Source organism: Aspergillus multicolor (assembly GCF_047715735.1).
Source record: "Aspergillus multicolor strain CBS 133.54 unplaced genomic scaffold BDW74scaffold_16, whole genome shotgun sequence".
Taxonomy (NCBI): domain Eukaryota; kingdom Fungi; phylum Ascomycota; class Eurotiomycetes; order Eurotiales; family Aspergillaceae; genus Aspergillus; species Aspergillus multicolor.
In genome coordinates, this window is record NW_027395967.1 from 590,657 (window position 1) to 603,962 (window position 13,306).

The 13,306-nt window shown below is 48.6% G+C and overlaps 2 protein-coding genes across 2 annotated transcripts; one reads left to right on the forward strand and one right to left on the reverse strand.

Annotated features, from left to right (window-relative positions):
- Positions 1–10,114: 10,114 nt before the first annotated feature.
- On the forward strand, positions 10,115–11,128 carry BDW74DRAFT_168621 (uncharacterized protein; the record flags this gene model as incomplete). The annotated part of the gene is made up of 3 exons (XM_073726869.1): positions 10,115–10,351; positions 10,404–10,909; positions 10,960–11,128. 3 exons carry the CDS (start codon positions 10,115–10,117, stop codon positions 11,126–11,128), a joined length of 912 nt encoding a protein of 303 aa, XP_073582948.1.
- A 617-nt stretch (positions 11,129–11,745) lies between these two features.
- Positions 11,746–13,022, reverse strand: BDW74DRAFT_168622 (uncharacterized protein; the record flags this gene model as incomplete). Its single annotated transcript, XM_073726870.1, has 6 exons — positions 11,746–12,248; positions 12,301–12,478; positions 12,535–12,630; positions 12,664–12,681; positions 12,715–12,751; positions 12,802–13,022. 6 exons carry the CDS (start codon positions 13,020–13,022, stop codon positions 11,746–11,748), a joined length of 1,053 nt encoding a protein of 350 aa, XP_073582949.1.
- Positions 13,023–13,306: the final 284 nt, after the last annotated feature.

Below are 13,306 nucleotides of genomic sequence, written 5' to 3' on the forward strand. Positions count from 1 at the left end.
AATCGCTGCTTTTCTAGATGGTTCGATGGGCCAATCACAACAATTGTTTCCCCATTGTTCAACAAGCCGTCATGATTCAGTCCCCCTGAATCAAGGACGCGTAAGACGTCAGGCTCATTAATGTAAAGTTGACTAGCGGTGTGTCTCCCGTAGGCTCCTCGATTGCATGTTGGGATGCGCTGGTATGACTGAAAGAGGACGGCCTGTCTCCGGCCTGCATCAATGGGTTGGGTGCATGTCGATATGCAGGAGAATCCGGTTATTGGTGCCCCAGGCCAAATAAACAAGCGGGCATATACAACCCTGGCTGCATGCTGTAGTAGCCCCCTGATACTCCACAAAGCATGTCATGGTAGCAGGGCGCTCATGTGGAAACGAGGCTTGAAAGCTCGGAAGGGGTTCATGGAGTCCGACTACTCAATACCGTCGTATCCCGTATACTCAGCACGGCGAGGTTCGAGGCGGCGAGGCAAACCAGTTTAATGCTTCCTGCAGGATTGTGCGCCGGCTAACCAGCTTTGAGCATTGTTGGGGTCGTGGAAATCAAGGACGGCTATCAGGGGCTGTATCCGCAGCTAAGAACCACGATCGCCAAATCGAAGCAGCGTCCAATTACCGCATCGATCGATTCCGCGCAATGTAGTACTATACATGACGCCGCGACAGCCTCCAACGCCTTGCACAACGGGAGAGCAATGTAGGGCCTCGTGGGTCCGCGGAAATTCTATCCGCGTATGACAAGGGTCAGTTATCGAGCTCATCGAGGAGCTGAAAAGGGTATATGGAGAGTGCAGTAGTTCTTAGATGTAAGCGAACGGTGGCGTACGGACAGGGTGCTCCTGGCTTCCACGTGGAGTCCGATGTCTTCCGTATACTCCGATTATTGCGTGAGTGGGCGACGGCTGCTCCGACGCCTCAATCAGCTCGAGCTGCACGATCCAATTGTGAGATCCGGGAAAGTGAGGCTTATCCGTGCCTTTCAGCGCCCCCACCGCCTTCAGCAAGTGGGTGCGCCACGCTTTCTTTGTAGTCATACTTTCTTTGTTATTTTTTAACTTCTAGATTAATTTATTTATTACTACCATAAAACATGTTTAAACCTGATAAAAATTACCTTAAATAATTAAGCAAAGCCGTTGCTATCGCCTAATCTTTAAAAAAAACTAAATATCACTAAGATTGCGCGAGAATTCACGGTGTCTTTAACCACGATGCAAAGCCGGATTAAAAAAGTAAAAACACCAGTAACTCTTACCATAATAAAGTAAAACACGCTATAGCTGTATTAAGAAAAGGCCTTAATTAACTAGATTCTAAAAATATAATTATAAAACCTCCCGCCCACTTCTTTTATTATAAAGGCATGGGTAAACCAGGCACTTGCTCGCGCGGGGTCTCTGGATAAAATAATTAGCAAGATATAGGCATATTAATTTAAAAAGCATGTACCAGAACACCTAGGCCTTGCGCCAGTAAAGTAAATAATTAAGAAATTAAGGTATATTTAAGCAAAAAACACAGGGCTTTTAAATAACTAGTATTATAAGCTTAAAGTGCTTCTTTACAGTGTTCCTGCCCGCCTTGTATATAACTTTAATAAATATAGATTTTAACCTGGCCAGGGGCGCTCTTGCAAAGTTTTTAAAAAATTAAACTGTCCAGATCTTATAAAAAGTAAACAAGGTAAAAATATTACTATAGTAAAGTATATCTGCGCTAACAGCTAGCTTATAAATCCCTTCTTTATCTTTAAGGCAAGCGGAACTTATATAAAGTGCTGGTATTAAGGCAGTAAGGCCTTACCGGCTAGTACTATAATAGCAATCTTTATAAATAAATAAATATTAAATAAACTCGCGCTTGGCTAGCTAATTAAATTTAATTAGGCTACTAAAAAGCGTACACGGAGGAATAAAAACTAATACTTAATATTTAATAGCCACGGCTTGCACTTCACACTTAAATTTTTATAATACTATAAGGCTAATAATATTATTCCCTTTAGATTCCTTTCTTATTTAACTTACCTTTGCCAGCCGCTTGATGGGAAGCCCTTTCTTAATTATAAGCAATAATTCCGGCTTTTAAATAATAACTTGTTATTCTAGGATAGCCGGCCGTACAGGAAGAATAAATTCCTTAAAGTTATTATACCAGTACACCAGAAGGCCTTCACACAGCGCATTATTTAAGAATCCTTTAAAAACCAAGGAATCTGGCTAGTTAATAAATCCCAAATTATCCAGCAACTTCGCGAGAAGCTAGTAATTCCTAACATATCCATGCCAGAGCTCCGCGGAAGCCATACACCTCTGTAATTACTATTATTTAGCATTAAGAATAGCCCTCCAGTAATAATTAATGCGCTTGCAAGAAATTAGGAAAAAATTATAAAGAAATTAACTAATTTTTTAAATAAAGTAAGGCAGAATTTAATCAAGATCTTTTAATACTAATAGTTAAAGCTAGAGAAGTTGCAAATAACACAGGAGTTAATTTATAAAATATGCTCCGCGCAAGAGCCTTAATACTAAAATTATAATAAGTATTAGGTTAAACTGCTATCCCATAATAAAATTATAAAAGTTTATAATATAATTTATTTAATTAAGGATAAAAAGGCCAAAGATCGCGTGGCAGAAGAGAAGCAGCTTATAAAGTAATTTAAAAAAGTATATAAATATAAGCCCCCCAAGCGCTTGAAGGAAGCAATTTAGCAGGCAATTAAAAACAAGAGACATGCTAAAGAGACAGGAGAGGACTTTTTTATTAATAAATAATAAATTTATTATTATATAGCCTTAAATTTCAAAAAAACAACAAAGAAAGTGTGACTACGAAAAAAGCGTGGCGCACCCACTCGCCGAAGGCGGTGGGGGCGCTGAAAGGCACGGATAATGGTTGCTTTTTGGGGCCGACTTTGCTTTTTCCTATGCACGGAGTAGATCGGTCGGCTCAGAGATTGGAGTAAGTAGTACCACCACGCGAAGAATGAGTAGTGACTTCAGCCAGGTCTGGGTCTGTAGTATAGCCATCTTCAAGCCTGTGCATGACAGCAATTGGCATCCACATACCCCATGGCTCTATAGTAACGCTCATACCGAAGCTAGGTAGCAGTTAGGAAAGTCCCATACTATACGAGTAAGCGCCAGTGAAACGATAGTCGCCATGCAAGGGGCATTGAACAGGGATAAAAGTCATGCAGCTGGCTCCTCTCATAGTTGCTTTTGCCTTGACAGTCGTGGCTTATGAGCTTCTCGGACAAATGAATATTGCATTAGATCATGACACAGAAAAGTATGGGAACAAATTTAGAGTACGGCGCTGCAACTTACCTGATAGGAGAGTTGCATTTCTACCAAGGCGAAAGGTGCGGTAGATCAGATCTACAGCGCAACATCCTAGAGCAAAGGGAATCATTCTATTCGCTAACCAAGCGAAACTAACCTCGATATAACAGGCAAAAATATCATAAAACTCCGAGTACCGAATCAACTCCAGTTCATCAGGGTCAGCCACAAACAGGAAATTCCACTCGTAGCCAGGAAAAAGGAACGCCCATATCATAATCAAGCCCAGTATGCATGCATGAATCCACTCAAATCTCCACTATTTCTGAGGCTTCTGGGATGATTGTCTTGATCTCAGTTCTGCCTCGCGCTTCTCCCTTTCTCGCTTCTCCTTTTCTGTGGAAGCAGGTCAGGACCGATGGTGAAGACAAGACTAGGGATCCAGAAGTACCTTTGGCTTCTTTGAGTTCGCTGATAGTCCTGTTGTGCATCCATATCAATTCGGCTTGGTATTCGGCAAGACTTCGACTCGAAAGCTTGCTAGCCGTGGTCTGCACGTTGGTAGTACTGTTCTGGTCCATTGTTTCAAGGTAGGTGGCAGTATGTCTTCTGACCCGCGGTGGTAGTAAACAATTCTCTATAAGCAAGATAGACGTAAATGTGGTCAAGGGTGCGAAAGGGTTAATGGGCAAGGCTGGTCAAGAATCGGCGCTGGATAATGTTTCCAAAGACCTGGAGTATGAAAGGCAGGTAGCTTTATAGACGAGAGAATCAGTCATCCCTAGCAATGGCCAAAACGACAATGGGCTAGTATGACCAAGGAATTGAAAGCAAGCAGTGCGCCTACCAAGATGGGCTACCTTTCGGTCAATCGGATACCAACCGCAAGGGCCAACTCTCTGTCATACGTGGTGGGATTTATCTAGGCCACCTGTGGAATAAGCCTCCCGCAGCGACATGCGCCGAACCGACGAGATAGTTGGCTTTCGAAACAGGTAGGCCAGTCGTCAGACATCTTGATCGCCGTGACACACGATCGGCGGGTCTCTTCCGGCTTGCTTTCTAGAGGCGCAGTCAGAAATCTGGTGCCGCAGCATGAACACGTAGGTCCTATGGTGCGGCTGCAAGCCCAGTGACGGCTGTCATAACCGCAGCTTGGAAGCCAACTGGTCTTGTGTGTTCCCGATCTAGTTCGCGGGTGCGTTGCAAGGCTTTGTACGTATTGAACGCTGGGCGACTGGTGAGATTTGGGCAGCGATAGTCGAAACGACGGAAAGGGACGTGGGTCGACAGAATGATTCATGAAGAGACATGACAGGAGTCAATCGGACGACGATCTGGCCTAGGAGGCGGATGTGTTAGCAGATGGGGAAGGAGTGTGGAGCAGGAAGAGAACAAGGAGAGCGAGAGCGAGAGCGAGAGCTGTGGCTTGGCTTACCGCCGCTTTCCCACCCCGTTGGGAGCGCCGGCTCTCTTCTTTGCTTTCCCCCCCTTTGATCGCAGAGTGGGTTCCTTCAGCGTCCCAGCGATGACACGCCTGATGATCGCCAACCACTCCCCACTGAAAGCATCCGCCTTCCTGCATCCGGCACCGACGGCTTTGCCGGGCCGTGGTCCAGAATCCCAGCGCTTGCTCCAGGCGTCGAGCATGAGAGATCAGCTCCATTCCAAATCTTTGACACAAGACCGCGTTCCCGATCATTAGCCGCCTGGAGCGCCGAACTAACAAGTGTTTGTTGCAAAGGTCGGATGATTCACCCCGTCGATTTCCTCTCTAAATATAGGAAAAAGCAATTCTATTGACAACCACAGATCCGGTGCATCACTAATTGCCATCGTCCTCCAATCACCTTGACAAAATCCTGCCAGACCAGGCACACGAGCTGGACCTCGTCTTCCGAGCATAGTCAGTCCTCGCAACGGTGCGGAACACAAAGCCATAATTTGCGGCATCACATCAGCTCTATGCCTTCCTGCCTGGTCGCGGCCGTCGAGATATTCTCCGCGCCGTTGCTGAAACTTGCCTTTCATTAATACACCGCTATTTGCTAGGATTGTTCGAGGCTTCAAAAGGCCACAGTTTAGGTAAGCGGCGAAAACCCAAACTCTCTGTGCTCGTTGGTGCTCCGCAATCCGTAGCGCCAGGACCATCGTCGATCGAGCGTTGATGGATCGCGCCTTGACGACCCATCAAGAATGTTGGCTTGACAATTTCTTGGTACGGAAAAGCATATCACATCCTTGATGCTCGACGTTCCGTATAATACTCCATGATTTCAACTCTACCAAAGCGCTTGCTGACGGTCTCTTTATCGCTGTGGTAGGTACATGACCCTTCGCCGCCTCTTTCGATTGGCAGGCACTAGGATATGTAACATCTGTGCACCTGCGGAGTATGTGCCACAAACAACGTCCAATTCTGAGGATTTCAGTTTCGTATGAACTACAAGCAGCCTCATCAGTCACCTAATCCGGATCGTGGCTGTTGATTGGACTTGGGCGTGACCCACCCATTGTCACACTCTGAAGCCTCCAACCAAGCGGTACGGCAAGGCGCTTCGTACTTTCAATGCGCCTCTTTCCTGTCCGAACTCACTGGTTGCACGGCCACGAACTTTTGACCTCCCGGTGGCAATCCAAGCGGAAGCTGTTAGATTCGACCGGTGATGCAAGCCCCATTCTCAAGTAAACGGCGATCGACAATGCAGGTAGGGTATGGAATTCCCTCAGCTCGACGACTTTGTTGTTCGTTACACCGTACGCCGATACTTCCCCACTTCCAGGCCGTCGCCCTGCGGCCCGATGTCCTCGAAAGTACGAGAGTCTAGACGAAGTCTCCTGGCAGACTGGAACAGCCGTAGCCGAATGGGCAAAGATAGCAGATTCTCTCCCTCATCAGTCATCGGGCTGTTACTTACGGGGCAACGTATTCTGGAACTTGCGCCCAGAGAGTAGATTCCTGGTCGCGATGACACAAAGCCGATTGGTCTTTGGTCTCAGTCCTTCATCGGTCTCTCGCGCCCTAGAGTGGGCCCGTTAGATATGTCGTTTGCCGGCTGCCGAAAGTATGGCTTCTGCCGGTTCTACCTTTTACCTAATTGGGTAAAAAGGGACAAATAACACTTTCACATGGGCACTATCATCGCACCGCAAGATTAATATTGAATTCATCAATTCTCATAATCTCTGGGCTTGACCAAATGACAATTCAGTTCTCGAAGGGCCATTTGATAGCTTCGGGAGTCGGCGACATTAGGCCTCATCGAACCATCTGACCAAAGAACTTTGGGCAAGTTCCACAACATGCTCGGCGGCTTGTTCTTCAGGTGTCTCCCCGCGTCAATAGCAACTGCCGATTGTGTCGGGGAAAGCTTTCCGATGAGCCTCCACTTATTACAATCATATCCGGGTTGATCCTCCGGCTGACACGGATTTTTGTTTGTCGACTGAACCTTCCGCTTGACCTGACGTATCATACTACTCGCTTCCTTAAATTAACCCTGTTTGTGATACTGCATTTGTTTGCGCACCCTGCAGCGCCACGACTGATATCATGACTTGTCGGGATCATTTTTTGCTGCTGACAACATTCTCAACTGAATAGAACGATTTGCTCCCGACAGAGGCCCTACCAGTCCCTTTTGAACCGCCATTTCGCCTCGCCGGCTGATATCCAATTGGAATCCGTCCTGGGAGTGGAAGATTCTCCCATGTATTATGCTCATACGAAGAGCCTTCTGTCTAGGACGGCATTATTACTTTCCTCGCTTTCTTGTTGGCCGAGTCCTTGTCTCACCCCGGCAGTTCCGTTGTCCGCTCCAGAATATACTTTTTAGTTAAAGGTTAACGGGCTTTCGAACATGTGCATCTTTATACCCGTCAACCGGGGTATGTTCTGCATCGGCATCGCCGAGAGGCTGACCATGCTCCTCTCTTTCTTCGACGCAAGGACACTTGCTGTGCTCCAGTATCATTCCTACACAAAGTAGAGCCCGGTTGAAAGCCCCTCGACCAGTCATCTCAGCAGGTTGCTTTATCCGCTTGGGCATAGAAATCCTCTATATTGCTTCAAGAGTTCGAAACGGCGCATTAGAGTCCACTTCTAGGGTATCCAATGGGTGCTCAGTGGTCTTTATACGCTCTAGATTGGCCGAGGCCGGGCATGAACAAATGTACAGCCCTCTGGACTTTCTTCGCACAAGTTTTCTTCTACTATCGGCGCCCGGTCAACCTTGATTGTCGCATCCCAGCTATGCTGAGACATTGCGAGGTTGAACACCCTATTTTGTCCACTTGCTTCTACCTTTCACCAAATAGGGAAGCTGTGGATTATCCCCTCAAACAACATCGGAAATCAACTTGTCTTCGGCACTCGCCGGAGTTTCGATCACCTGAATGTATGTGCTTCACTGATACTTGAAGGGTCTTGGCCTGACGGCGAACTACTAGGGCTATTTGGATCGGGAGCCTTCTCAATCCGACTGGTGAGATAGAAGTACTCCCAAGGCACTGTGCAGGGTACAGCGATAATCAGTCCGAAGTACTCTGATTCACGGAGTCCATCATCGAATCAAGGGTGAGGTCCACTTTTTCTCCGCAGCCGGATATGGTTCTCCATGACAGCGGCTTACTCCGGGGTACGATCCACAGCCGTGGAGCCTACGAATCTGAGGGAGCGTATCGTGCATTCGTGCTTGAAATTCGCACTTAAGATCCGGCGACTCCCAGCACGAAGTACATCCAGCTCGGGGAGAAAGTTCTCATCTTCTATAGCCCAGATCGGTATGTAAATTGATGTCGCGCTCGCTTATGGAGCAATGCGCATTCGCGGAGCCCAGCCGATTCTCAAGAGCTAGATTGCAAACGCGCATATCACATATCAGCAAGTCAACTCACAGTCGCAGTAGCCGAATGGGCATCTGCGTCTATCATATAGATAGTGACCCCAAGTCCTTAGCTTAGCCTGTCTACAACTCCTTCCCCTTATAGCCTACGACGGCTCGGCCTCTCCGGTCAGTGAGCTCGCTTCATCTCGGCAGCCCACCATAATCCATCCTCAAGCCGAGCGAGATCCTCTTACCAAGATCCCACGGCCTTCCACCTTGTATTGAATGTCGAAAATTCTCAATGCCCACTCACAGGGGGCGAGTGTGCCAATAAATGCCTCCAATTTCCGGTATCACACCATACCTGCCCCACCGCGAATGTCACGAAGCCGAGGTGCTCCGAGGCCAAGACCCTAGAGCTCCCTTAACGCCAAAAGGTCTCCTGGTTTCTACTCCATACAGTAGCTTATGTGCGAGAATATGCCTGGCAACCGATTTCTCGAACTCGGAAATCCCGGAAAACATCGCCTCGTGCAAAGGAACTGTGCCTATGCTGCGGAGTAGACTGCGCGGCCGACACTGCAGGTACGGAGAATATCAACTTTGCAGCCCAAAAACACGAGTGTCCGACTTAGCTTTCTGACCTAGGTTTGCAACAGACAACACACCTATTATATGTCTCGTGAAAAGAGGCTTCATGTGTTGGGCTCACAAGTGGCCCGCCATATACCCCCTTCTTTCCCAATGGGATTGGTAAATTGGCGCTTGGTTCAAGGCTACTCTGGTTCTAAAGCGAGAGGCCGCCTCCGGTTGCTCATGAATAGCACACGATCCAATGATACGCGCAACCAAATCATATAACTCTCGGCCGCATCACCGTGAAGGTTGCTGTATAGAGTTTACAGTGCCTGAATCACGGTGAAATTTCGGCTGAACTCCTTCGCTTTCAACGGCGCAAACTCAAATTCCATGCGCGACACCTTTCTGTGGCTAACTAGCTATACGGAGACGGCGGCGCAGCCGATTGTTGTTGGTTTAGCTTAACTGAAGTATCGCCTCCAGCTCCCGACTCGGAGATGCAGGACTCACTCTACACAGGAGCACGATGAGAGACAAGTTCTACTTCGCACATAGTTCGCCGGCTCACCTGCTACTTGACTCTTTGTGTTATCTATCAGCCGTGCTCCTCCATGCTTGTGGCAGTTATTCCGCAGTTAGCCTACTCCGAACCCCCCGGGGTATTCCCCAGCCTCCCCCGACATTCTAGATCTAAGTTAGGTTCCAAACACGCTCCAAGTTGGCAACCATCCCCAAAAGAGCGACAACGTGGTAGGTAGCTCAGTCCGTGCTCCATGGATCGTAACTCGCAAGTCGAGACGGCAAAGCTTGAGGGCACGGTCCAGCCATACGGTGATGACTGAGCTCATCTGCACACCTGTCAGCGAACTCCCATTCTCAATGGCAGTTTATATCTCGAACCCGATGTCTACTTCAAATGTAGGGACTTGGGCTCCTTTGAATTGACGCTGTGATTAATTGTCGCCTAAAGAAGGTGGTCTAGTGACACAGTCGAGGACGTCAGAGACACGATCATGGTGTCGCCACCCTCAACCCCAACTCCGCATAACCAGAGCCCTCCGTCCGGAGCTACAAGAGCACTAACGGACGGAGAGGATTTCCTGTCGGAACAGAGAATCTCGCTATTACATCCTTCGCATTTGATTCGACGGACCTAGTGCGGACCTGAAATTAGTCCGTCAATGAGATTTGCGGGGGAGGTGATCAGCACACGGCCAGCGTTTCACCTCCGCAGGGGCTCGATGTCTTCCCCAGGAGTTCAGTCTCCGTATATCAGTCGTCGATCTTTGCTATCCTATTCATTCCTCCAATATTCTCACCGTCGCATGAAAACAACCACTATCCCCCAGCAGCATATGCTCCCATGCGGGACCGGCCGCGATGGATTCTCCATACCCCCAACCTGACCATCATCTCTCCATGGCAACATATTTCGAGCTGAGCTGGTCAATCTTGAGCAGTATCGGGCTGTTCGTCACGCTTGTAGGCATATGGGCTCTCTTTATTAGTCGTCCCAGCCCATTGACCTATATTCCGATCGTGGTGTCTGTCTCGTGTGCGATAGCGAACGGGGCTTGTTACTATGCATTCTATGCCACCGAGCATGCGATTCCCAATAGAGCCGTCGCAAGTGGATTCGCCGACTTTTTCTGGCTCGTAAGTCCAATTTTTCTGACAATGTTTGCGATAGCTAATTGCCCCCTCCTAGATACAAGAGGCGGGCCTCTCCTTCTACAGCTACCAGATCCTGGTTCACACCCTCCGGAATAAAGCACGCGTCATCTTCCTGTGCATATTCTGGTTCTTCTTAGTAGCCATCGCGTCCTTTCGCATAACTATCCTCGTTTACCGGATCTTGGATATCGCAAGCGGTGCAAATACCATTCATTCCGGCGGTCCATATCAGCACCAGATCGGTTACCTTCATGTCGGGTATTTTACGACGATTGCCCTCGTCGAGACCTGGAGCTCCATCTTCCTCATCCGTCTATTACACAACGCGTATCAGGTTTCGCCGAAAGTCTCCTCCACGAGGTTCATCTTTCGGTACCTTCTTCGTACGACAGAGATCCGCGTCGCGAGCCTCTGCTTCATCGGTATCACCCGCGCTGTAACCTACTCGTCGCAAGTCACATCACAGTCCGCGACTACGGTCGCCGGGCAGGTTGATCGCTTCGCATATACTATGGAGTGCCTGTTCCCGCTCGTGATGCTGTAAGTTCTAACCGACAGTGGTGAGAGTGGCCCCTAACAAACTCATACAGGATCGACACCTTAGCCTCCAAGAAGCTCAACCAAGATACACAGCTCGAGTCCTTCTCGACGTTTAGCCCGTCAGCCTCGCCAGTAAGGTACCGAAATATCAACACGTACACTGAGCCTCTTCCGCCCATACGGCGGCATTCGAGGTGGCTTTCTTCCTGGCGGGGGTGATTTGCGACGGTTGTACTCTGTAATCTCATGTTTGATGACCTTTGGTTATGATACCCCTGTTAAAAGTCTGGGCACCCGTTATCTGTTTTTATCTAATCACTGTACTCGATTTAACTGCGTTGAATCTTCGTACTTTGGAACTTCTGTAATCATGCGATCTTGATTCTCGTGCCCCAAAAAGCAGTCACGGACCAACTCCGGCCCTTCGGCGCGAAGTCCGGCCCGCACTTACCCACAACTCCCTCCACTACTGTCCACACGATCGCTTTTCTAAGATCGAGATGTCGACGATGGTCGATCTGTGGATGCTCCAGGCAGATCACAATCTCTAAAGAAAGTACTGAATGCCCGTGGTTCTTTCGATGCTAACCCTTCGATTGCCCTTGCGGCGCGCAAGCATGAGGTCCGGCCGTTGTCGGGTCCGAATGGTGCCACATGAAGGTAACGCGACTTTTACCCACTGTGCATGCGCTTATACTAATTGAATATCCATCTAGATCATCCATCATACTCCAGATCTGACATGGAAATCTCTCACGCCATTTCCCATCCCGAACACCGAACTTTTTTTCCGTTCCTCGGAAGATTTGATCCCAATTGCTAATGTTTTGGCGCCTTCACCTCCTACCCTCGCCCCTCATTTCTATCGCAACCGTTTTCGTAATGTTTGCGTACTGGTCAACTATGTGCTCTTGACTGCTACCCTCCCCGACTATCGCTCGAGCTCGGAAACTAGATCGAGTGACACCGTGCACTGCGGCAGGATTCGCTTCGTCATCGCGAGAGGTGAGCTCTATCGCACCGTGACTCTTCCTATGAGTGAGTGTCCGTCGATAGTTTGATTCGCCCTGTCCGTACGTGCCGTATCCTGGATACGGGGAGTTTGAGGGGCGAGGCCGCCCGTGCGAGGAGCCCTTGAAGATACGGTTGAACAGCGGTCGAAGAGAGGGCGCGGAGGCGGAGATGATCGCGATATTTACTTCGATCTGTGACCAGAGGAGGATAAGAATGGCATCGTACGAGACGTCGTCGGTGACGGTATATTTGTATAGCGCGTTCAGGCGGGCGATTGGTGCGGCCGATGCGAATGTTCCTGTCAAGAAGATTGCTACCAGGGCATCTACGTCTGCTATCAGAAGCGTGTCTCAAGATTTCAAAAGAGGTAAGCATACATTTCCTTCGTGGGTTCAGGTTCAGCTTTATTAACTGAGGTATTGGCATCATCAGGATCACCAGATCCGTGAATATTGTCATCGCCGCGGTCGAGAAGTACATCGCTGAGAGGTTGTTGCAACCCTCAGGGAAGGATGGGTCCCAAGCTCGCCATGGCTTGCTGTGGCATTCGAACGCCTGTCAACAAACGCGTCAGCACTCCCAGCAAACGGGATCCCTAGGGTGTTTCTAACATTAACGAAAGTGCAAATAATAGTATACAGGAGGACAAATATCCCGACCACGATAACTTGGATCCTAAAGTTTCTAGTCTCGAAAATCCGATAATACTAGGTCAAGATGCTAAACTTCACGAGACCGACAGTGATCGGGTAGACCAGCTAGTATGCATACCAATGTTTGAGCGTGGGCACCAGAACCTTTGGCAGGTCTAAGTATTGCCAGTGCTGACTGCGGAGCGTCAAAAAGCAAGCGACAGTGATGAGGAAAGCACGACCTACCCTGTTCCTACCGCGACATGAAACCCGTTCATGATCCCCATGCCAACGGTAACGGCAGTCGCTGCCACGATGAGATAGTCGTCGATACCGGTTTTGTGGACGCGAAAAACTCGGCAGAACACTCGCAGTGAGACAATGACGACCGATAAAAATAACAGGATGCTCATGAGTATGAGGAACATCGGCTGCAACAAGCCATGGCTCGCCGAGATGTACGCCATGATTTGACTCGAGCGAGGTTGTGAGCCGGTCGCATCAGTCACGACACTATATTCGACTGCTTCTTACTGCGTTGGTATTCCAGGGTCCGCCTAGATTATAAAAGGAAAGAGGTTTCTTGAATCTGACTCTGTCATCATCGGTAAATTAACAAACGCCACTAGAAATCAAACTCTGGAAACCGGGGCTGCAATTCCACAGCATGAAGAATAATCTTATCACTTACGGCGTACTACTCAATCCTGACTCCCAGGGGCCGTGATCCTGGACTCGCTGAGCCACTACG